This window comes from Anopheles coustani, chromosome 2, assembly GCF_943734705.1.
Source record: "Anopheles coustani chromosome 2, idAnoCousDA_361_x.2, whole genome shotgun sequence".
Taxonomy (NCBI): Eukaryota; Metazoa; Arthropoda; class Insecta; order Diptera; family Culicidae; genus Anopheles; species Anopheles coustani.
The window spans coordinates 67,524,296-67,548,271 of NC_071289.1; the positions used below are offsets into that span (position 1 = coordinate 67,524,296).

At 45.4% G+C, this 23,976-nt stretch overlaps 2 protein-coding genes across 2 annotated transcripts; one reads left to right on the top strand and one right to left on the bottom strand.

Annotated features, from left to right (window-relative positions):
• The first annotated feature begins 5,214 nt into the window (after positions 1-5,214).
• On the top strand, positions 5,215-19,195 carry LOC131263621 (retinal homeobox protein Rax). The gene is made up of 5 exons (XM_058265851.1): positions 5,215-5,437; positions 10,194-10,347; positions 10,521-10,650; positions 17,961-18,048; positions 18,309-19,195. Exons 1-5 carry the CDS (start codon positions 5,215-5,217, stop codon positions 18,776-18,778), a joined length of 1,065 nt encoding a protein of 354 aa, XP_058121834.1. The 3' UTR covers positions 18,779-19,195.
• Positions 19,196-19,287: 92 nt separating this feature from the next.
• LOC131264880 (serine protease SP24D-like) lies at positions 19,288-20,209 on the bottom strand. Its single transcript, XM_058267147.1, has 3 exons — positions 19,971-20,209; positions 19,516-19,900; positions 19,288-19,449 (listed from the first exon to the last, which is right to left on the bottom strand). Exons 1-3 carry the CDS (start codon positions 20,207-20,209, stop codon positions 19,288-19,290), a joined length of 786 nt encoding a protein of 261 aa, XP_058123130.1.
• Between the last annotated feature and the right edge of the window lie 3,767 nt (positions 20,210-23,976).

Sequence of the window (23,976 nt, forward strand, 5' to 3'; positions counted from 1 at the left end):
CTTTTTAGTTGAAATTGATACTAAGAACGTGGCAATGTCTTTTGCAAGCTAATAGGATAGATAGTGCAAACTAGAAGTTCATGTTGTTAGGATTGTTTTGACAATTCTCTAGCTAATTGAAGAATTGAATGCTCGAAGAATTTTCTAACAATTTCTTGTTTTTTCTATAACGAAATCAAATGAATATTTACAAACAGGAGTCTAAATATATCAACTTTGGTACGGGTCAAATTTTCTGATCGACACGTGTCGGAGAATGCAATAACAAAAGGGCACTTCCAATAAAACGCGCCTGGAAAATAATTCCTCTCCATTTGCCAGGCGAGGTGTTTACATTCTCACTGTGCTTTAACCCGTTTGAAAGAATTCTTACTACTGTCTGATTGTTCGCATGAAAAGTTATTACAAAACGAACACTTTTGAAGTTGAGTAAAATCGCCAAAAGGACAAATGATTCTATCGAAAAGTTTACAGTCATAAACGTTTCAATGGAATTCTTTGTCATTTTTGTGTTATATCTCAGCATAATTTGATGTAGGGAAAGACGGAATTTAAGGGTTTACTGCTTCGTAGAAAAGGGGTTGTTTTGCTCCTATATTATTTTTTATTCATTGGTGAAGATGTGTATGTCAATCGCAATATGCTTCTTTTCACTTGGTGATGTATCATTTTGTGCGTAGAAAAGATTATTTAAACATAGTTGTACGTAACGAAAAAGCATGTAACGATATTCGTATCTCGATTTATTGGAAAACCTTCCTGGAAACTTTTTGTCCTTCATTCAAAATACTTTGTTCCTCGTATGAATACAACTCCGAAATGATCGTCTCAATTCATTTGAACCCAAAGCATGCGTACTCGAAGGGTCGCAATTTTTAATAATTTCCATCTAAAATTTTTTAATGATTCAATTGCGGATATTGTTGGCTATTTGTGTTCTACAGCAAGCATACGTCCCATTTTCTCTTCTTGTTTTATCTCTGAGTATTAAATCGCAAAGTCGCGGCAGGCAATCCGCTTCATCCGTACTCACATGCTCATGCTTTTTTCCAGCCATAAGTGGACCGATTATTGATCATCTCCTATCGTACGGATGCCACCGGTGCCGGTTCGAAACGAAAATGAACGAAGAAGCTAGCAACGCGAACGTCCCGGCAGATTTCCATCGATTGACGGCACTTTTCCGGTCGCGTAATCGTCCTGCGGGGGTTGTCGAGCGGAATGGAGCGCCCACTGCCCACCCAGATCCTTCGCTTGTGTATAGCAGTGTCCGTTTGGCAGCACGGAGCGTGTCATGGAAATGCGCCCACATTCGCTATCTGATGCTCTTACTTTCCATCCCAGTCAAGTGATGCCGAACGGTCCATTGGTTGATGTTTAGCTTTTCATTTCCCGCTAACCGTTGATGTTCTTGTTCGTGTATCGGTTCGAATGCTCGGAAAAAGAGGAAATCCATCTCGACTTGAGACACTTTTCAGTTTTTTTTGCCGCACTCTTTATTCAGACAATAGCGTAGAGCCGATGAAGGTTCATTGGGCAAGAAACAACAGAATGCGGCTACCAGCCGACAGAGGAAATTGAAGATTTGTTCGCGATTTTCGATGATTGTGATTGAAAAGTTGATTGCCTTTTAAGATCGTTCGAGTGCCACCGGCTGGTTTAAGGCGGGTCCGAGCGGGGTCGGAAGGCTACGGTAAATCCTTCACGAAAGAGTGAAGGAAAAAAGGTCGAGCCGAACGGAAAATCCTCGCCGGAAGTCAAAATCGAATAAGTGATAATTGCGAGGGAGCATTATTGGCAAAGCAGTTTACATTTAAGTAGCAGACGCCGATGAGATGAAATATGATTAAATTGTCTACGCGGGTAAGTAGTTCCGCTTTGGGTTGGTACGATTTATAACATAGTCAAAAATATACTTCATATACTTACAACTCATATAGCAGATATTTTTTTTCAAATCTTTACAAGTATCACAGTATATTTTGAGAGAGATTTTTAATTGCATTGCTGTGTAATTTAAAGTTAAAAAAGGCAATAAAGTTTTTAGCGATGCTGGAACAGGCGACTTTGTTTAATTGCGTGTTATATTAAAAAAGTAACGAACATCACACCTGGACTAAAATGTTGTGAACCTTTTTTAAAAGTTGTTCAATTGTTTGAAAGAAAATCAATGAAATTCTACAAAAATGTATTTCTTTTTGAACTGTTTGTTATGTGATTAAAAATACATATTTAATTCAACAGCAAAACTATTGCATATTATTTACAAAATTATTTGTTTTATAAATATGTTTATCAAATAATAATCTCTGATTTCATCAACATGCTTGGGGTATTTGGCTTACCAATCTTCTTCACGTTTAGTTTCGAGATAATTCATCCATCACATTAACACCAGCTGATCAATTGAACACACTTGCGACAGTGTTTGTGCTGCACGTCTTTCGTCTTCAAGTATAACTGCAATTGCTTCGAATCATACCAACATTAATCGCGCCATCCAATCAAAATCCAGCACCAATCTGCGCATGACCATTTCATGTTCAGGTTGCATTTTCCAACACCCTTGTTCTCACTCTTTCCATCGAATCAATGTCCGCGAGCGGATAAGTTAACGTAACGTTTCCATTGCCCGGTTCGAAGTCGCAAACGGGAAGGAGCTAGGCCCTCGCCATCCTTGGATGGACGGATCAAGACGCGCCATGTACGGTAGAAACCACAAGCTGACGCTACTTTGGCAAAACAATGCAAATTAATCCGATTCCAGCCATGCATTCGGAGGAGATCATTATTAGTCTTATCATTAGCGACGATGTGGCTGAAGGTCAGCTCGGGGTCTCGATGGCTGTTGGTTAAGCAGGAAGTTCCTTCCAGCCCTAAGGATTCAGTGGGCAAGGGTTGATCCCTGTTTCGCTCATCAAACCCCTTTACGGGCATCGCGGGTGAGCATTTTTCGCACCAACGAAAACAAAGGATTAGGATGTCCCAAGATATAGCTGTAGGATCCGGTGCAAGAAGAAGTGATCTCCTTACTACGAAGCTACGCAGGCCTTCAGGCATTGCGGGCTCGCAGAGCGTCTGCCTGTTTGCCTGGAAAGTTTGTGAATGAACGAGGCTCCACTCTCTACCCAGCCTGTCAGTCGTAACTACCCACGGAGCTCCGATGATCGAGGATCATCGACGATCGACAGTAGGAACAACAAAACCACGAATAATCAGGGTCGTAAAAAGGGGGTGGAAGGACTCCTCTAGGATGGTCGCGGACTCGGATAGTCCTTTGCCAAGACTCGAACAATTTCTTGTTTGTCTTAAGCCCGTTGCCTTTTGGTCTAAATTGTTGTAATCTTTTTGTTTTGATTGCCCATCCCAACGCACCATCCCCTGAGCAGGTTGCTTCCAGACGGAGCTTCCAGGCTCTGGCTTAGGGTCCCGCTCTCCCTCATGTTTCCGTTCCGCGCAAAGTTTCGAATCCAAGACGATGGCCCTCGGTCTGGAGTGGGGAAGATTTCTCGGGATCAACCCACGGGTACGGGACGTGAAAGAATTCTCCGTTGATGAATGAACCCTTAGGCATGAATGTTCACGCTTTCTGTGCCTCGCGAGGGTAGTGTCTGCCATTTGGATTTTGTGGTAGAAAATCGCGTCAATCAAGGATGTCCAGCGAAACCCAGTGTACCCGCTTTTCTTCCTCTTAACCAAGGTAATTGTTTCCAATGTCAATTTCAGGTAGTTGCAAACTAAATTGAATGGTTGGTAGTGGTCTGTGCTGCCTACAACCCTTTGCTACACTAAAAAATGTCGGTTAATTTAGGTATTTAAATTGTTAATTTATAGTTAAGTGGGTTTGTGACTGGTTCGTTTGGAATATGTTTATATTCACGGGAAATTGGCATAAAAACAAAGTATATTTTAAAGGTAGAGTATCCTCTATGAAATAATCACTAGCTTATACATACTGAAAATTAGTTTTCGTTAATTTGGATGCAGAAAAATGTATTACTAAATGCAAATGTTAATTTAAAAGTACACTTGAATTGTATGCTAAATACGTACCGTCGGAAATAAGTTCGATCGAACGGAATAACGGGTTACGACGCATCACCTCCCAGCACTAATCACAATTATCCCATGCTGATGTATCAACATATTTATTTTCCCATTTAGCAACCGGTGCGAATGATACTAATTCGAATAGTTTCAATTCAAACACTTGTTGTGTGCCTTACCCCAAACAGGGTGCGCCTTACGAAGGCTTACACTTCCCATGACGTCGCCTTCCAATCACACGCGTCTTCACGAATCGGTCTGCAGCCATGGCTCCTCCAGAGCCACCACCCACCCACGGGAGCTGGCGGAACCTCTTCCTTCAGCCGGAATGCGATGGCAACAGCCACCAGCCCGGTATCTCCTTCCAACGCGTGTCTTCATGTCATACGTACGCCATGCCAGCCTAGCGATTAGAAGTCGCCGTTCCTCGTGGTATTGGTGTCGTCCACGAAAAGCACGGGGAGGAAAATGAATGAAAGCCGGATGGGCAACACGCGTGCAAGTGAAGCCAGGTAGACGAGGGTCAAACGAAAAGGACAAAGCTAGTTCCACCCAAGGGTAGAAGGGAGCCGTGCACCGGGAAGGGATGGAAGGTGAAATCTACCCCTAAATTTGGAAACTCTGGTGGTGGTTCTCTGTTCCACAGGTCTACATGCGCACTGACGGCTTGGCGTGCTGCGTGTGTTGGTGCGAGCCATTCGGGAAAAGTGTGATTTCAATGTTTTTAATATTTATTGGATCGTGCCCTCGGCTAGGGCGTTCAGTCCTTGCTAGACAGTCGTGTTGAACGGAGGAGATCCTTGAGCACCGGTTGGTTCTTGCTGTTCATATTTCAACTTTCGCAACCTTACATATTCCCGGTGGCCAATCCAAAGTTATCTTTACCACAAGATTTTGTGACAATCTAGTTACTGTGGGTGCTATGATCATACGAATTGTTTTGCATTTTCGTCTATGAACTGAATGTGTTTGGATAGATCGTCAACACCAAGTCTGGAAAAATCGTGTGTACAAACCGTGCGTCCATCTTCCGCCGAAGGACACCATTCTTGACTCTGCTGGATTTACCATTGTGTTCCGTTAGAACTGAGTTCGAAAACACGTGAAGGTGCGCAAGTTCTGTGACCAAATATCGCCGACCATCGGTGGACGATCGCTGTTGACTCAATGTTGAAGATGATGTCCGGAGCTGTACACGCCGCCGAACGCGTCATTCGCGCGCCTCCCCAAAGCAGCGCGATTTCGAAACCGAGGGCGGTCTACAGCATAGATCAGATACTGGGGAACCACCACCATACGCGAAGAGGTGGTAACGTCCCCACCGCCAACAATAACAACAACAACAACAACAACAACAGTCTCAGTGTTAACAACAACAACCACACCATCGGTAGGTAGACCCCATCGGGTGGGGAAAAGGATTTATCATCGATATGGCGCGAGGGTACACCCAAACCGGGGATGTGTTATCGCGTGCACTCGGGTGATCACGAAGAGCCCTCGGAAAACGGAAAACTTGTCCCTGTGTCCCTTTCCTTTCCTAAGGGACCCGCTGGCTTCCAACGCTTGGAAGCGATGGGAAGCGAACCATTTGGCCGGAGTAATTGAGTATCGATAATCTAATAAATCAATTAATGCCAACCCGCGCCTGGTGCGACCCGGAAGAAGGGCACAAATATTAACGGCACAAACGTCACGAGCAGTTGTGGAAATTGGGTGGGAGGAAACAAACGACCCCGGTAAAACCCCGGTGTTGGAACAAACATTTTTGTCTGTCCTTCTTTTTTGATAAACTGAAAACTATCTGGTTCGAGCAGTCAGAACACCCTTCGGACGTCGAAGAGAAATGGGCCGGAACTGTTGGTCGGGGTCCCACCAACTGCCTACCTCGTTCGACGCATTAGGGCAGAATTAAATGAGACATTTACATGTGATGCGTTCACACTGTTTGCAGTTTTGCTGGGGGAGTGCAGGGGGGTGACCTATTCCAGTACACCTGCGTGGGTTATTTATTCATAATATATTCCTCTATCTCCGCCATGCAGCGGAGGGGACAGCCGAGCCTTTCCCCATTTTCATCGGGTTGTTTTATGGAACGTCATTAAGCGGGATTCCAGTTTCTTTTTATTCGATTTGATCGTCACTCGTCAGGACATTGCTGTGCGATGATAAATGACTTACTGCGTGCGATCACTGATAGTTATTACCATCAGGAACGGGATTTTTGTTATTCGATGGGAAAATTAATAAGAAGAGCTGTTTTCATACTAGAGCAACACAAATTTAGTATCAATAAAACTAAATTGTTGCCCAACTGAGTTCTTTATCTCACCACTTTTCCTATCAAGACAAGTCTTCACAATGGCTTCCAATATCGTATGTCATCCCGTAGACAATTTTTCGTGAGTATAAATCTTTCAAATGGCTGGAAACCATTATTTGCATATTTTGAAGGATCTCACATGGACTTCGCTGGGGTGACGGTTCTCGATTGCCAAACGGCCAAACTGCTGGGTGTTGGTGTCATAAACATATTTCCTGTTGCTATCGATCCTTAAGGCGTCCCAGCTCTCAACACTTCCTGTATACCTATCGTTAATTTCCTGCCCTGACGCCGTCGTCATCCGGCCTCATCTGCATACGAAATTACGAGAGTTCTCCTCCCCTGGCCGAATGCTTTTTCTTGAATCTAGCTATCCTGCTTGGTCTGGCCGTAAGCCACTCGTTTTCCGTTTTCGAGAGGGCCATAAAACAATTTGCCCACTAGGACGTTAGCTTACCTGTGTCAATCCCGGGGATCATTCAGAGTCCTGCACGTCGTCTTACGTCCGCCAGTGAAGATTTAGAGAACGTCTTCGGAAGGTGTCATTACTGGAGCTTCGGGGCGTAAATCCCGCTTAATTCGTGAGGGAAGTTGAGAGAAAAGCTTAAATCGTCTTTCAAAAGTACCTGGGCGTACCTACACCGCCAACAACCGAAACGGGGATACTATTTGGTCGGTCAATGAGAGTGAAGGAGTGGGAAACATCCAGCTAGTGTGAGGGAGCGTACAAAATATAGATTAATTAGGATTTTGTGGTTGTAGCTTTAAAAGCTCCCACCGGACCATCGGGGAAAACCCCGACCACGTACCGACCTCCATTGGCCTGAATGAACCCTTTCTGTTTCCTTGGAGCCGTGTCTTGGTGTTATTTCCTTTTCCAAACAAACCATAAACTGTCCAATACGCATTGTATTCTCTGGCCTAGATTTTTCGAGGGCCACGAGAGGCGTTACCATATCTCTCCTAGGTTGGCAGGTACATATTCCAATTCCTTGACACCATCGACAAAAAATAGATAAAAGGCAATTTTTAATATAATTGATCTGAAGTTATGGGAACGCTACCTAAGGTTGATTCATATTTTTTCCAATCAACCCGTAATTGGCAACCGCGTACGTATCACCCGCCTTTAATTGGTCACCGGTGGTGGTTCCATTCAACCATTTTCCTAATGCCACATAAGAAAGGATGCATGATCAAAAATAGACTCACGAACGGCGTCAAAGTGTGGTGTGATTTTTATTTTTATTTCATTGCAACGAATGTATATGTTGTTCCATCTTCCATCGACGCATGAATGAACACTCTGTCACAGAATGGGGTTGGCGATGGGAACGCTGGGGACTGTTTCGTTTCGTTTGATCCCACGCGCCACACGTGCAGCTCCCCGGAAGGGATTTTCCAGTCACGGAGGAAAAGCTCCAACTGGAAAACCGCAAACAACCTTGCCGGGTGAATGTTGTTGTTTGTCCTTTTTCCGTTACCATTGTCAGACACAATCCTTCGGTTGATATGTTGACGAACAGCATGGTACTGTTACCATACAAGGTGAAAATAAGTGAATGATAATTTTCAAAAAAAAAAACGAAAATAAGTGGAATTAAAAACCGGTGTACAAAGTGAAATATTTGTCGGCTTTGGATATTTTTATCGTTAATGTCCTGACTTGAATATCGGGCTTGAGCTCCGAAGCACGCACACGTGTGTGAGTGTGGGTTGCGTTTGGAACCCCATATTTCGCCCACCAAAGGTGGTGGATTTTAATATACTCACAATTAAGGCCGCACATCGCAGCGGGTGTCGACAATGTTCGCCCTCGTTCAACCGGAACGCAGGACGCAAATTATGTGTTTACCCTTCGGTCGCTGCTGCTGCTGCTGCTGCTGCTGATGATGAGGACGATCATAATGATGACGGCGATGACAATGTTGTAGGGATCCTTTCTTTTCCCACCGGCATTGTTGTGCGCTCGCTTCCCGGCCCCGGGGTTGGCAACCGGCGACCTCCACGCCACGCTCAAGTGCGCCATATCAGCCGGTTGACAATGTTTGCACGAGTTGTTAAGCGGTTTATTGTTAATAAAAACTGGCCCCCTCGCGGTGGTGCATTATTTGTCAGCTATATATGTCTATATTTCTGATGTTTTTGGCTTTTCCCGGGCAAACCCGGGCAAACCCGGGAAATGGCCCTCTTTGTTGACGGGGGCCGGCGGAGTGAATTTAACTTAATGCGCTCTCGATCTGTTTAATTTGGAATGAGGGTGCAATCGTGGAAGCAACCTGCGTTCGGGCGCGCCAACACCACCTGGGTCTGTCTCGCCCGAGTTCGGGTTCGTGTTGGACGGGATATTTATTTTCCTCTCAAATTGGTTAACGTTCGGAATTAAAATGTTTCATTATGTTTTAAACCCCCTGATGGTCGGTGCCCAATGAAAAAGTAATCTGTTTGATCAATTTTTCATGAGAAAGAAACATTCTGCAGTCGACCAGATATGGACCGAATATTTAACATGAGAAGAGAGATTTTCACATAAAAAAAATCAGATGACTTTTGAACGTTTTTATGCAAACCCCGAGTTTGTCCACAAAAACGTATGCCAATCTAATAGCTCAACTTGAACCGTTGCCTGGGATAAATCCACTCGCGATGGCGATAAAAAAGGAAAATCAATCGTGAAAATTCGTACACGAAATTTGATCTCCCACTCTGCGCAGGGGGGAAAGGAGAATTAAATCCAACGCTCAGACGGCACCGCAACGAACGGCCGGAGGAAATAATAAATCGCTCCGAAAGGCATACAGGGACACATCCCTGAGTGCGTTTGATTGACCAATTGGTTCGTGCGGTGTCACGAAGGGTGAAAAAATCACGAAGCGAATCGGCAAATGGATCCGGCCGTGCGATCCCCGAACGAGTAGGACTTACGCCCGGTTGCGTGATGATTACGATGACGATGATGATGATGAAACAAAACATAAAAATAAAAATCAAAGATAAAGCTGAAATCAAGCAAAACAAAACAAGTGCGGCACATGCTAACAGGCGCACGCATTCGAAAGGATTAAGGATGCTTGATTGTGAGTTCTGTGTGGCACAAATCAAGATGCCAAGGGAAACCGGAGTCATTGTGGACGGGGGAAGGGTTTGGGCCCTGGAAAATCGGGTCCTGGTTGTGTCCTTTTTGTGCGAGCTTGCGCTGCCCCAAAGGATGATGATTATTTAATTGGTGCATTCATGGTGTCCCTGGCAGGATACGTTTGAGCCTGGGCTATGGCGTTTTGGGACGTGTTTTTTACCATCTTCCTATCACTGCTATGCTACGATTCCAACGTCCCCGGGGGGAAAACCTCGAGTGCCTTTTTCCGGCACATTTGTTCGGTCCGGCCGTCTTTTTGGTACGTTCCACGAATGATGTCCAAAATTGAGCCAGCTTGGCGATAGAAAAACCCATTTGCCAGTAAATGTTTTATTATTTTCGCATGTAGCCTCGGGTTGCGCGTTGCCTACCCTACCTATTCCTGCGCAGGCTGAAATGAATCCTGGTGCGTGGCGCTTGTTTTTTTCATGTGCTGGGGAGGAAGCAGACCACAATCATCGTTGTACCCGAGCGCACAGCGTCGATGAGGACGGAAATTGCATTTTTCATCCGGTGTATGTGTGGTGAAATTGAAATAATTCCTGACCAAAAAGAAATCAAATCAATAGTGGTACGGCCAGCGTTGGCCGGGAGGGATTATCTAAATGATATTTTGGCGTTGGGCTTTCTTTTTGGTTGTTATTTTGACAATGTTTGTTTTTATGTATGTTTTTTCTCGTCGCGTAGATCATGAAAATTCGCTGAAACGTGAAGGATCGCCGGTGGAGGTACACGATAATGGCGTCGACGTGGACCATGACGACGAGCTGCCGATCATCGGCGATATCGACCCGATGGACAATGATCCGAACGATCTTGGACGACCGAGAAAAATTAGAAGGTTAGTGCTTTAAGATTTTTAAATTAGTTTTTGAGAAACAAAAATTACTCGCTGGTATTTGCTGAACAGATTTAGACATTTAATTAGATAATGACCCACACAGTTTTTCACAGTTAAAAAACAGAGAAACAGGACGAGCAATTACAATAATAACATTTCTTTTAATTAATCAGATCTCGGACAACGTTCACGACGTACCAATTGCATCAACTGGAGCGGGCCTTCGAGAAAACGCAATATCCGGACGTGTTCACCAGGGAAGAATTAGCGATGCGGTTAGACCTCAGCGAAGCCAGGGTACAGGTAGGTGGTATTTCCAAATTTCCGGAAACCCTCAGTAAGATCCTCCGAACAGACGCATCAAACGTTTCTCGAGTCGAACGTGATATTACTTGCCCTTTGGCAAGAGTCGAGTTTGCAGAGTTGGATAACCTTTGGGACAGACGTAAAGAGCGAGGGAAAGCAATGCTTTCGGGTGAGGTACGTTATGTGTTCGCCTTTGTCGGTGCGCGGGGTTTCCCGACATTGCGCCCAAAGTGTAAATCCCATTACGCACCCGGTCCAGAAGTGGTCGTCGGCGAAATGACAAACCGTGCGGTAATGGTCGTAAGTGTAAAATAATGGCGAATCCATTTTGCACAAATCTCAAACCCCACACACACACACACAGATCAAACCCTCGGGGCCAGCTGAATCCGGTCGGTGTAATTATTCGGCACTAATTGGGTCTAAAGACAGCCAGTTCTAGCCACGCTGGGAAATACCGAGGATTATATAAACGATTAATAATATTCGGTGTCCGTGGTTTATTTGTTGCACAAAGGGAAGAACATTTAAACATTCGCATAAATACACAAGTCATGTCGAGTGAAATCCGGTTGTAATATGATAATCATGCTCGAAACCTCAATTAGCGACAATCACACAAGGAAAGCGTAAAAAAACACTACACGATCCTAAAACCCAAGTGTTTGCGTCCTCAACCAGTTAGTCGGCAAACACACTTTGGGTGCTCTTTTCTGGTGTTGAAATTTCATTCACGCTTTCCTGTGCTCCTGTGTTCGTGGACAGAAACATGATCTTGTTCCATTTTTTCACGTTCTCACCGTTGGAAAAAAAAGTTTCTGTCATTTCGAAACAAACTGTGCGCGCAAACCAATGTTTGCACTTCAATCTAGCGTAACGCCTTACCGGATTTGAATGTACGTTTGTGTATGTGTGACTGAGTCCTCGTCCTGCGTACGTGTGCTGTGTCGCACAAATCCGCTACTGTCGTGCGCGAACACTCGCCTTGCGCAATGCGACTGTAATCAGACCCTACGCAAACGGCGCCTGAGAACGCGCCAAAGTTCCTTGCGTTTCCCGCTAATCCCTCGTCGATGGAGGAATCCTGCGGCCAGGCCAGGCCAGGTTCTATTCCACCCGTTTGGTTGTTTTCCTCTTCGCGTTCGTTGTAATTGAAACCTTTCCCGGCGGTTGCATGTAATTCGACTGACCTGGATTTGTGTATTTGTCAACCCCTCGCGGCCGGGACTGGGATTGTATTCCGTACCGTGGCCCTGAAAGGTAGGAAGCCGAAGGGGAGAAAGAGAACGGAAGGTAGGGAAAAAGAAAATTCAACGAAGGGAAAGCGCACCGATCCTCGCATCGGGATAATAATAGCGGCGTGATCCCTCCCGTGCGGATAATGAGAGCGGCAATGGCACTGACCGTAAAGCCCATTGTGACGATGGTATTAATCGCTTTTAATAAACTTATAATAAACATTTTTCACATAACATCCGAGTGGTAATGCTGCTGCTTCTGCTGTTCATAATGTCCTTTCGTTTCGAAGCAAGGACATTGCGCTTGACGTTTGACGTTCCATGTCTGAATGTAAGTGTGTGTGTGTGTATGTAGATGAGTGTGTAATGTGAGAACATGATTTATCGGGATAACATAATGGGGTGACGGAAGCTGGCACTCTGCCCCGGTCCCACCACCCTCCGCTCTGTTCGTCTCAGTGTGACTGCGATTAGCATAAATTTGTTCGTTAATTAGTGGTGCAACTATTTTCCGGCCCGTCGTTTTGTCATCCAAACTCGCACTGCTTCCCATGATTTGTACGGAAAAGGATAGGAAAAACAGTTTTTCTCCCGGAACGGGGGCAAAATCGGTAGCGCGATAGAGCCATCTTTGTCCGCTAGTCAACTGCACATAAATTTAATTATGCATGCCTTCTTGGAGATGGATTGTTTTGGCCCGGAGAGGGTGGTGGGCTGAGGGGAGGGTACATTTTGGGTCACGGATTTTGTGAAATGTTGAATGTGTTTAATTTTTATTTTTCTGAACACTCTCAGTGAAACTGCAACCCACCTCTACGTGTTGAGAATTTCCTTTTTGATTTATCTCGCTTCGGTAATTATTATGAAGTGGATTAGTTTTGAAATAGTTGCAACCGTAAGGTGGTCGTGAGTTGTGTTCGCGGACTGTTTGATAGAGTTGTATTAGTTTGGAACTTTTTAGAAATGGCACATTTACCCTTACAACCCTCCTATTTTAAATGCCTTACAATGATTTATATCATTTTTCCATTGATAACCATTAACACATTCCTTAGAATAAAAGAGCATTGCATCATTTAAAAGACTGTAGTACTTGAGTGTTGTTACTTATCCTCCATTTCGAAACCATTTCGTCTCGTTCTAACAAGTAAAACTGCTGGAAACTTCCTGCCCAGGGGAAAATCTCACCGACCGTTATCCACGGCGTTACGCTGACTGTGATAGGTTTATGTAATTGGCAACAATTTGCAACTCACGCCCGCTGATGGGAAAGGACAATAGGAAAATGTGCTGCCTTCCGGTAAAATGGAACCGACTTTCCTCCGCGCCCGACGACTAATTGCAGTGAAAATTGCATTCAATTAAATCATCCACGCCGAATCGGATAAGCTTTCTCTTGAGAGAGACGCCGTGGAAAAGCTGCGCTAATTAGATCAGGCTCCATGAATGCGACAATTTGGAGGGCGTAAGAAGGGGAAAAGGAGGGGAATGCTAACTGCCATCCAGGCTCGGTTGTGCCGGGGAGCATTAATTGCAATTATGAGCCTTTAAATTTAGATTTCACATTCACTTAGAAGGACGAGGAGGCAAAGAAAAAATAAATAAAAATAGAATGGATACAAAAATTGACAACATGGCCGACACTTTCGCCGATGGCACCGAAGGACTGTCGATGGCAGCCAATGTACGCTGGAGCGCTTATCCTTCGCTTCCATTACACCGTCGAGCTAATTTTCCTCCCACTCGGATATCCGTCGTTTATGCTCTTCGGGGCCCGAGTTTCGTTCGAAAGAAATCGAGCAATCGTGCAGCAAATCGGCAAATCGGCGAGAACACGAACCGGTCCGGCACGGAGCGTGAAGTGAAATTACAAAATGCATTAGCTCACTTGCCGCGTCGCCGGCCGATGGAAAAGCCGGAAAACCTACCTCCGTTCCCGCTTCGGCTTCCCCTGAGCCGTGGATTGCGACCAACAACAATAGATAATCGTTTGCATCTCCTCTTCAGCCGCCAGCACGTGTGCGTCCCGAAGGACGATAAAATACGTTTAATTGAAATGTAACAACATAACCGTCGTGTGGGCATTTTGAATACGTGTTGTGCCTGGTGCCGATTCGGTTGCGGAAAAGCGAAACCAAAGGGAGCGAACCGAGGGAAAAAAAGAAAATGATCCCGGGACGACATGCTGTTGCTGTTGCTAGCGCGGGATAGGGTGGAAAACTCAAAAAATCAAACGATGTCAATTACATCGGATTTAATGAGCTTAAAAAGCGGCCCGTTTTATCGGGTGGGTTTCGCCGATTGGCGTGTTTTTCGAATCGAATAGCGAGCCGTCCCCTTTTACCGGTGGAACAGCTCAGCCGAATGTAGTTGCGTACCGCGTCGAGATTGTTTTCCGTTTGGACAAGAAATTCCTGTTTCTTTTCAATTCATTGTGGGCAGATTACACTAATTGGTTGTGTGGAGAAATAATCAAATATGATTGAGGTGGACATTATATGGAGTTTTCAACTACGAATTTTACAATTTGCAAAGAAATAAATTTAAAAATTATTTCTATTCAAAAAGGAAACTGAACAAGTTGATAAAACGGTTCACTATACGGTTTCAAACTGTGAACGATTAGATACCCCTAACTGTCATCCGACAGACTCGGCTTTCGTAACCATGGTAACCGTTTGAAGTGGTTTAATTCTCCGTTCGTGCGATGAGAATAAGTTTTCCATGAGGTCGGTGTAGCTTGACCCGCTGCAAAACGACGCCCAACCCGTCCCGCGTGTTGACGAAAAGGGGTTAAAAATGCAATCAACGAAATTAATTTAATCCTCAATCCTATTTGAAGGTGAATTAAGATAAAATTTAGTTGTTAACTGCGTGGACCTGGAGGAGGGAAAGCGAAAATCCACACACCGCCCGAGCTTCTCCGAGGTGTTCCGATGATGCCTTGCGTTTTATCCCACTTTAATTGTTCTGAAAACGATTTTTTACTCTTTTGAATCGATGAAATAAAGGGGGTGTTTGAAGGGTACTTAAGTTTGTTTATCCCTACATTCGGTCCGATGCCTTTCGATGGTGAGAGTGAAAGAGAACGAGTGTGGTATAAGGATTGTTCCTCGTGCAAGAAGCCACTTCGTCGGCGTAATGGACCTCGGCATTCAATTTGGTGTGTAATTTGTTGATTGATCTCCTGGTGGACGAAGAATGAAGGCGCTCCACTTGAGTATTAAAATGAGCCGATGCCATTTGTTGAAGAGTTCAAGCGAACTTTTTTGAGTGCATGTGTGCTCGATTTTTTTCAAGCTGGACCTACAAAAACTCTCAAAACTAAAGTCGGGGGAACCGGGAAGTGCGGAACTAAACCGAAACCCGTTCAAACAGAAGCAGTAATCTGCTTTTAATATAATAATATCAACTTAGTACACACGTCACGCAGCTCGGGACCTTTCGTCGGAGAAAGTTCTGCCTCCATATGAAACCGATATTAAAAGGGCACTCTGTTTGTTTTCCTATCAATCGCAACCCAAACAGCCCCTAATCGATATCCAATCAACCGGTGAGGGAGCAAAGGCGAGCTTTTCGTTGTGTTCCACTGCGATCCCTTTTGTGTTACGTCAGGCCAACGATATAGACATTTTCTCCGATTTGTGATGATTAATTTGTAGCATTTTGGGGAAAACGGTTGCTGGTCGATTTCCTTCCTCGGGGGTTCCTGGGTCGATTGTTTCTCGTTCCTGTTTGCCTTTTGCCTGGAAGGGTGTTTTCCTTGCGACCTGAGGACGATATAAGTGGATAAATATGTCGCTCCTCTGATCCCGCAATCTCACCCTCCCAAACGATGTCTGCCGGATAGAATTATCGCTAAAGTTCGTTTTAATTAGTTTTCCTCCGTGAGACGGCGCGAAGGACCGATCCCAATCGCAAGGCGGCATCTTTCATCGGCGCGGACACGTCTCACCGTAAGTGCATATTTAGCCGATGGCTACAACGATGGCTGCACTGGTCCATCTGCACGTTTCACGTGTGAGCTACCGGTTTTTGGTTTTCCATTTGGTTCCTTTTCTCTTTTTCGCTCTCACAACGATCTGGACCTGCCAAATGGATAATCGTATTATCGACCGACCAGAGCCACCTTGGCGTCGATGTGTTGTTGATCGATCGTCGGACGTTTCGGGTTTGAAGGAATGCATAATTAATTGCCGTTACGGCATTGCCACCATGGTGACGACAATATCGGTTTTAATGGAAGTCATTTGCATGTATTCTTTTTTCTCTTCAGGGTGGTCCGGTGCGGAAGAAAACTTGACTTTTCGAGACCAGTTTGAAAATGGTGGACGGTGTCGATGTGGTTGAAATGAAGTTTTAATTTGAATGTTATGTACGGGGGGATGATTTTGTGGAAAGCTTGAAGGTCTAACAACTCGCTTCAATACAATTCCAACTTGACTTGAAATAATTCAATTAAGCTACGACCCACTGGTCTCGTTGCTTGAAACGTGTAATTTCAATAATCTCTTCACATTCACGTTGACGCTCTCAGCGTTTATTATTACGCGTATTACATTCATTAATCGGCCCATTGTGACGCCAATTAACGTAACTCGTGCACGTGTTACCCCGATTTACAACGGTACCACACATTTCCCTCCTCTACACACGCCAACACGTTGAGCCTTGGCGTACGTCGTCCTTCTGACCCAACAACACGGGCCCCATCACGCCAGTCACGGAGCAGCCGGGGTGACTTCCTTCGCGCGTCGCACTCAAGAACCACAGCCTAAATTGAATCAATTGTGCGTCCCCGGGTGGAAGGGATTCTCGTGCAACTCGAAACACAATGCTCCGGCTTTCGGGCACAATGCTGGCCAATCGGAAACCCATCATCGAGGTTGTAGTGATGCGGTAGTGCGGGGGTTGGAATCATCATCAGGATGCTTTTACACACAGAGACATAGCGCCCACAAGCAATGTCTCGTGTCGGTACTTAATGGGGTTCTCCATCTTGCAGAAACGTTCCAACACAGGGCTGGTAGACAAGATGTCTTGTACACGGAGAGATGATCGGAGACATGGTGGATGAGGTCCTCAACGAGGTAATCCTCCTCCGTAAGGATCCCAATCAATTGAATTTGAGCCCCATATCCCCAACCGGCCGGGTTCGGGAAGAGTTTGATTGATTCCATCTTTCCGGGTCAGAAATGCCTTCCAATTGCTCCAATTGGGAGTACATCCGGTGTTGGTCCAAAGTTTTGGTGCTTTCCAGCTATTCAGAACCCGATGTTGCTAAAGTGACCCTTTAGAAAAGGTTACCTTAGAGTTTCATTTCGGATTTGGTCCAAAGATGGTGCATATATGTTCTTAAACAATTTGTTTTGTCACTCCATGACGAACGATGATGACGATTAGTCGCCATCCAGGTCGGTCTGGTCCGCAGAGGAAGTCATGATTTGTGCAAACGAGTCGAACTACGAACCGTCTCCAAATGACTGCTACTAATGACGAGAGTCGGACCGACGCCACAGAAAAGGGACGAGCGTCCCATCATTTCCGGTGTGGCGTCCCCGGCGTGCCTCTCATATCCGGTTTCCGGAAGGTGCACTCACGCGCGCGGTGGATGGTCAGGATAATTGATGGAAATAATTGCTTATATTGTCAATTAGTCACCGTCTGGTTGAACTCGCCGGATTGGCACCCGGTTCCGGTGCGTATTGTGGTAGAACATGGAACTTGCGCGCGCGTGTGTGTGTGTGTACGTTGGTTGGATCAATTCGACACAATCGCCTTTTGTCGCGGGGATGCGATCGCGTGTCCATGGATGGTGCGAACCAATTAGCGGTTCCGATGAAGCCACCGCGGAGTTGGAGATGGATTGGAACGAGATAATATAGTTGTTGGGGAACGAACGATGTCCCTTTTTTCGCGGTGACAATCCAATCGTGACGGTGTGAATTGCTTTGACACCCTCTGCTGTTGATGCGACCTGTCATTAGATCTAAACCTAAACTGCTTATTTGATCACGTTATCTAATATGTTGCTTCGTTGTTTCTTTATATTTATCTATCAACTACTAGGTTTGGTTTCAAAATCGGCGAGCAAAGTGGCGCAAACGGGAGAAAGCCATGGGTCGGGACACATCTGCCTTCCTCCATCACGAACAAGGTAATTATAATCATTTCTCTTTTTGGTTTTCACCGGGGGTCACTTCACCGTTTGTTTGCGACGGGCGTGTGAGTTGACGGGACAGCGTTGACAGCTACTCATTAGAGTTGACCCCGAAGTTAGCGCCGAGATCCGTCCGGTTGTGACCTTTTGCTTCTGGAGGACAATTATAAAACGATTACGAAAGATGGCTTCACCCGATAGGATTGTTTGGCAGAATCACATGGTTTAACGAACGAACTTTCTTTCGCCCACGCCAGGTATGCCGGAGTTTCCCCTGGCCCTGCCGCTCACCCACAACCTTCCACATCCGGCCCTTCCGGGGACCGAATTTTGGCCGCCGAACTTTGGCCTCCATCCATCGCTGATGCCGGGCGCGCACGGGTTGCTGCACCCGAACGTGATGCCCAACTACAAGATACCGAACTTCCACGCCATCCTCTCGCAGTACATGGGACTGAATAATCTGTTCGGTGGCTATCCGCAGAATCTGAGCATCAACACGGCACGCATTAGCCCGCAGAACAGCCCGAAGGAGAGTCCCACGAGCAGCGTACCGATACCACCGCCGGCCGTCATTAGCAACAATTGTAGCAACAGCAGCAACAGCAGCAGCAGCAGCAGCAGCAGCTCCAACAGTGCCAACAGCATCAGCAGCAACAACAGCGGCAGCAACTCTAACATCAGCGTTGGCAGTAACACAAGCAAAGAGTGTACCGTGGAGAAGTGAACCGATCTTCTCTAGGAGATCCTTATGGATGACAGGAATTTAGCGTTATAGGGGAATAGATTTTCACACGGTTGCAATACGTTCGGGTAGTTGTGGGTACCATTCTAAATATTCCAATCAAACTTACTTTTGAGTCAGTCCACCGCTCCAATAATAAGCCTTTTGTAAATAGCATCTAGGAAGTTCGGTGTCCACCGAAAACGGATCTTCCAATGGGGCGAGTTAAGGCATACAGATACACGTGATTTATGTTAGGCGATTTGTTTGGTTTATTTTAGATCTTGAGTTGACCGGTTGGTCATCATCTAATAAGTGAGTATACCGACATGTATCGAAGATAAAATGAATATTAGATTGGAATGGGTACTCCGGTAAACGTCTGTACATATTATTTAAAGCAAATGAAGCGGAGCAGTTGAAGGGATAGCGATAATGGTTAGATAATGATAATCACATGATACGAACACCGAAGCACTTGCACGCAAATAAACGGTTATCAAGACGACAACTTATTCCTCCGTTTCGGGTTCTAGTTTCGATTGCACCCACGAGCTGAAGTGGCCAACGTCGACGAACACGTCCGGTTGGCCCTCACCACAGTTGCCTCCGACGGTGTAGCTACCGACACCGACGAGCGTCTGGTTGGCCACGGCTGGTCCTCCGTAGTCACCCTGGAGAGGAAAGAAATATGATTAACTCCAAACGAAGGAAGTATTTCTGCGAAGCGCCTTGCTTACCATACACAGCCCCGCACCGGAGGTCGTGTCCATGCAGAATACTCCCTCGTAGTAGTTGTCTCCGGTCGCTTCGCGGCATTCGGCGTCCGATAGCGACGTCAACTCGGCATACTTCAGCCGGAACATCATGTTTCCTTCGACCGTGGCACGGCCGTACCCGGACACGGTGGCCGGCATCGACTCACCGAACGTTTCCAACCCGAACGCGACCGGTTGGGCGGTGAAGGAGAACTCAAACTTACGCTTCACCTCCACCAGGGCGAGATCGTACTTGAAGCCGTGATCGTACTCCTCGTGGAAGTGGACCGTCTTGACGCGGTTGTACTTGCCACCGGAGAACAGTTTCTCCGAGCCGTAGAACACGTTGAGTTCTTCAACCGGAACTCTGCCCATGGCCAGGAGAAAAGGTAAGTTAATAATCAATGCGGTGGATCTTGCCATTTTGGACTACTTACGGAGTCTCGCCCTTGAAGAAACAGTGCGCAGCGGTTAGGAAGAACCGTTCGTGTACCATCACACCACCGCATACTGTTTGACGTTTCAGCGTCAGTGCCACCTGGTACGGGAACTGGCCACGTTTCGCTTCCTCTCCTTCCGCCACACGGGGGAGTACTGCCCGGGAAGGTGCTATCAGGCGGGCGTAGCCTAAGCTAACGACTAGAAGCACCAGAATGGAGCTGTATAGGAAGTTCATCTCGACTGGCGGAAGTAGAGCGTTGCACTGTCGACTAACTACCGATGGCCGTCCGTTGGCCATATTTTATACTCACGGTCAAGTGTACGTTCGTTGATCCGATCCACTCGAGCGAGATTTGCGAGAGCACGACTAAGCTGAAACGAGTCATTTGGAGCATTGGCTTTGCCATTGCAAACAAATGCCAACAGAAGGATCCAAGAGTGCATGTGGACTGTAACCGATTGGAAAGCGAATCGAATTGATTGTTCATCGAAACGCGAACCTCTACTAGATGTATTAACATGCCGAAAAATAACCCTCTTTCTCTTCCGGAGGGGTCTCCCTGCAAACACGAACTCACCCTGCTGGGAGTAACAAAAAGGAAAGAAAAAGGGTGAAACCCGCATTCGTTGCAGAAAATGGGCCGTTTTGTCGGACGAAAATGAACAGCTGGAAAAGTGGGTCCTTTCTTTCCCACTTCATGTTTTTTAGGCTAGCATTGTTTGGCTTTGGACAAATTAATATAAATCTACACACACTCTGGCTGGCCGATTGTGAATGGCACTTGGGCTGCTGTTTGTGAATGTTCATTTATGACGTTTGGCTGGGGTAAGGTTTTGCCTCGTTTTTACTTCCATGAATGGGATATTATGCTGCGATGTTAGCGGGACATTTTTCTTTAATTACCATATGCATAAGAGTATTGTCCGTGTAGTCGGGTATCAGTTTACAATTTAATTATAGTTATTAATATTTTTATGACGCGCTGCTGCAATCGGTGGAATTATTATTGTTAAATTTTTCAGTTTATTCCGAAATAAATTGTCAAAAATGTCCCAAAAGGCTATTGTATCATTCGACCATGAAGCAAGGTGTAGTTTATTTTTAATATTAAAAGGAAAAATCCCTGTATCGAACCTCATTTCAACTTTTTTTGTGACTCTAACCTCACCGAAAATTAAACTTTTATTGATTGTAACTGGATCTCTCCCTCAGGCGTTTCAGAATCCCAACTTTCACACGCTCATCACTTGTCAAATCGTGCCCACTGCCGACCGTGATTGATCAATTTTCATTGTAAAACGCGTTGTATTCCTCTTGAAAACGGATAATTCATAGTCTTAATCCTCGGCACCGGCACGGGATCATGGACAATTAGCCAACGACGTGGAAGGTGCGAAAACCATGGAAGTGACAGTTTTTTTTTTCACTCGAAGTAAAAACCGTACTAGTGATATGGAGAAAGGAAGGGCGTAAAATAAATAAGCACAAAAACTGCACTCGAACGCTGTACGATCATTTCATGGCTCGGTGCAAACTGCATGCATTTCTCTCCCACAATCTGACGGACCATTTGCAGTGGACCAGCTCATCTAATCCCGGGGCCGGCAGGTTTTGTTTGCGGCCAAACCAAAAAGGGGACGTGAGTGAGTAGAGGGGGTATGGATTTCGTGTACCTGAGATCAGGGCATGCCATGGTCGCATCGGCATGGTCTAGGATGCTGGGAAGTGTTATTCTTTCCTGGTTTCGATGCGACGAGTTTTTAACCGTATCCTTGCAGTGGGTTTTTAAGAACCAAATACGCAAACAATCGCCCTGCTGGAGGAGGTGGCTAATTTTCGACGGGATAATAGATGAAATTCAAAGTACTTGTACCGATTGTCCCCGGTAAGTATCGGCTCGGGAATGGTGTGATTCTCGGCACCTTTTTAGGTGACAAAAGTAGGAGAGTGGAAAAGAAAAGCACTGATAAAGAATATGAGGTGCTGTGTGCGGTTTTTCATAGCCGGGGATCATGGCCAGGCGATCGGATGCCGCCACCTTTGTGTGTTACTTTGTGCTCGACGTGTTATTTTATCCCGTCAAGTACCAACGATGATCCTTTTGGGGCTCCTTGTGCGCTTGTGTACCGAAGGGAAAAACAAAACTGGAATCGGCTTTCCTTTTTTTTGCGTGTCGGTAATGTTATTACACTTGGTCGTGCGTGCGATGAGATTGAAGTATCGTCAAACCTCAAAGCATCCGAAGGGACCAAAATGTTTTCTTAGCAGTACACTTCTAGTCGGAAAGAGTGCACTGCAAAGCGTGTTTGCCGCTCTTTGAAAGGATAATTAGCCGCTAATGGGCTCGAGTACCGTTCTAGCTCTTTCTCACGGTTGCAAATAATCTCCCCAAACGTTGGTGTGTGAAGGTGTTATACACTTGCTGGTTGTTGAGTGTTTCTTTTTAGGGACGCAATTGGGGTGTTTTCTACAAAGACAGGGTTTTCAGTTGTTTCAGAGGTTTTCAATCTAAAAGATTAAATGATGCTCATAGTTTCTCTAGTATATTTATCTCTTGTTCCTAATACTTGCCGTTTATTCTAGAATGATGATTATTATGAATGATATGGAAAGCCTTGTTTTGATAAAGTTATTACAATTTATGTCCTAATATATATTCGGAGGGTTTAATTGAAAGAATATTACAAGGCAGACAAGTTTAAACATAAAGAATGTTTTTTCTAGTCGTTCACGTGTAGACACCTGACAATTTTAGGTTAGGCAAAGCGCTGGATATGTTGTGTCTGTGGTTGCACATCCCATGCCTCCGGTTTCTGCAGTTGTGAAAATTGGTTGGCCTTCGATGACGTTGGCTGAGAAGTTGCACACCAGATAGAAGTATAGTTCGTATCCCTCGGTCCATTGAATTAGAGCACATTCCACCTTTTTTGAACGATCGTTCACAACATTTGCCTCGTTTTCCGTGTTGGTACTGAACATAAAAAGAATAAAGGTCATGAGTTTTCATACGAACATAACTGTGTCTTCAAATTCAAAATACTTACGATGCCGAGTAACTGCTCAATGATGCACTCCCATCGAAAAGGGGGGAGAAATTGAGTCCATTGACAATTACAGCACCAATTTTCCCTGCAGTCGAATATCCTGCTATGTCAGATGTCGTGCCATGGTAACTTGCTACCAGCTGCCCAACGTTTGAATAACGTGCAGTATTTTGACAAGCATCTCTCACGATGACGCAAGAACGTGCATTGTGACCGGCCTGTTTGGCTAAATTCGGGTCCCACTGCAGCTTGAACATCCTATTGGCCGGATCATTTCCGAAGATTCCCGCGGAAAATATATTGCGGTAGCCATTATAAAGTCGCAAGATGGCAGCTCGGTCTGCTAGGAGAAGCTGTACTACTTCGGGACTTTTCCCATTGCAAGCCAATCCTCCAGTGATTGGAGGTGGGTTGCATCCGACATTCGTAAGCCCAGTAGCATTCAGAGCATAGGAGTCTGGATCAGGAGTAAGGCCTCCAAAGAGAAAACATGCTGTGAAAGAAATCGACGAACGAGATCAAATGATCAAAAATGAGCTCGCTTTCAAAAGACAACGTAGACGATCCAGACTTACAGAACACTAATTTATTTATCTTACTGTATGCTTCCCGGTGCTCTAAAGAACTGGTCTTTCGAAACACAATCAGCACTGGCGAGAATGACAATACTTCTATAACTACGTCTCGACACGTGTTCCTTTTAAACCATCTCAACGGTGCTTCTGCGTGGCGTGTCTAAACAACTGGTTTTTTAATGTGTACCTTGTAATCAAGGCCAATCCAAGGAGAAATCCAAGTAGTCCCACAGACTCAACAAACAACTGGTCGTACCGTGAATCGTATGCATGGAGCGTCGAAGTAGAACGATCAGGTTTGAATCAGAACATGGAGTAATTTTGTCAGTACCCGTTAAGATGCCAGTGAACTGTTGTGTTTTACACCAGATTTGTAGACCAT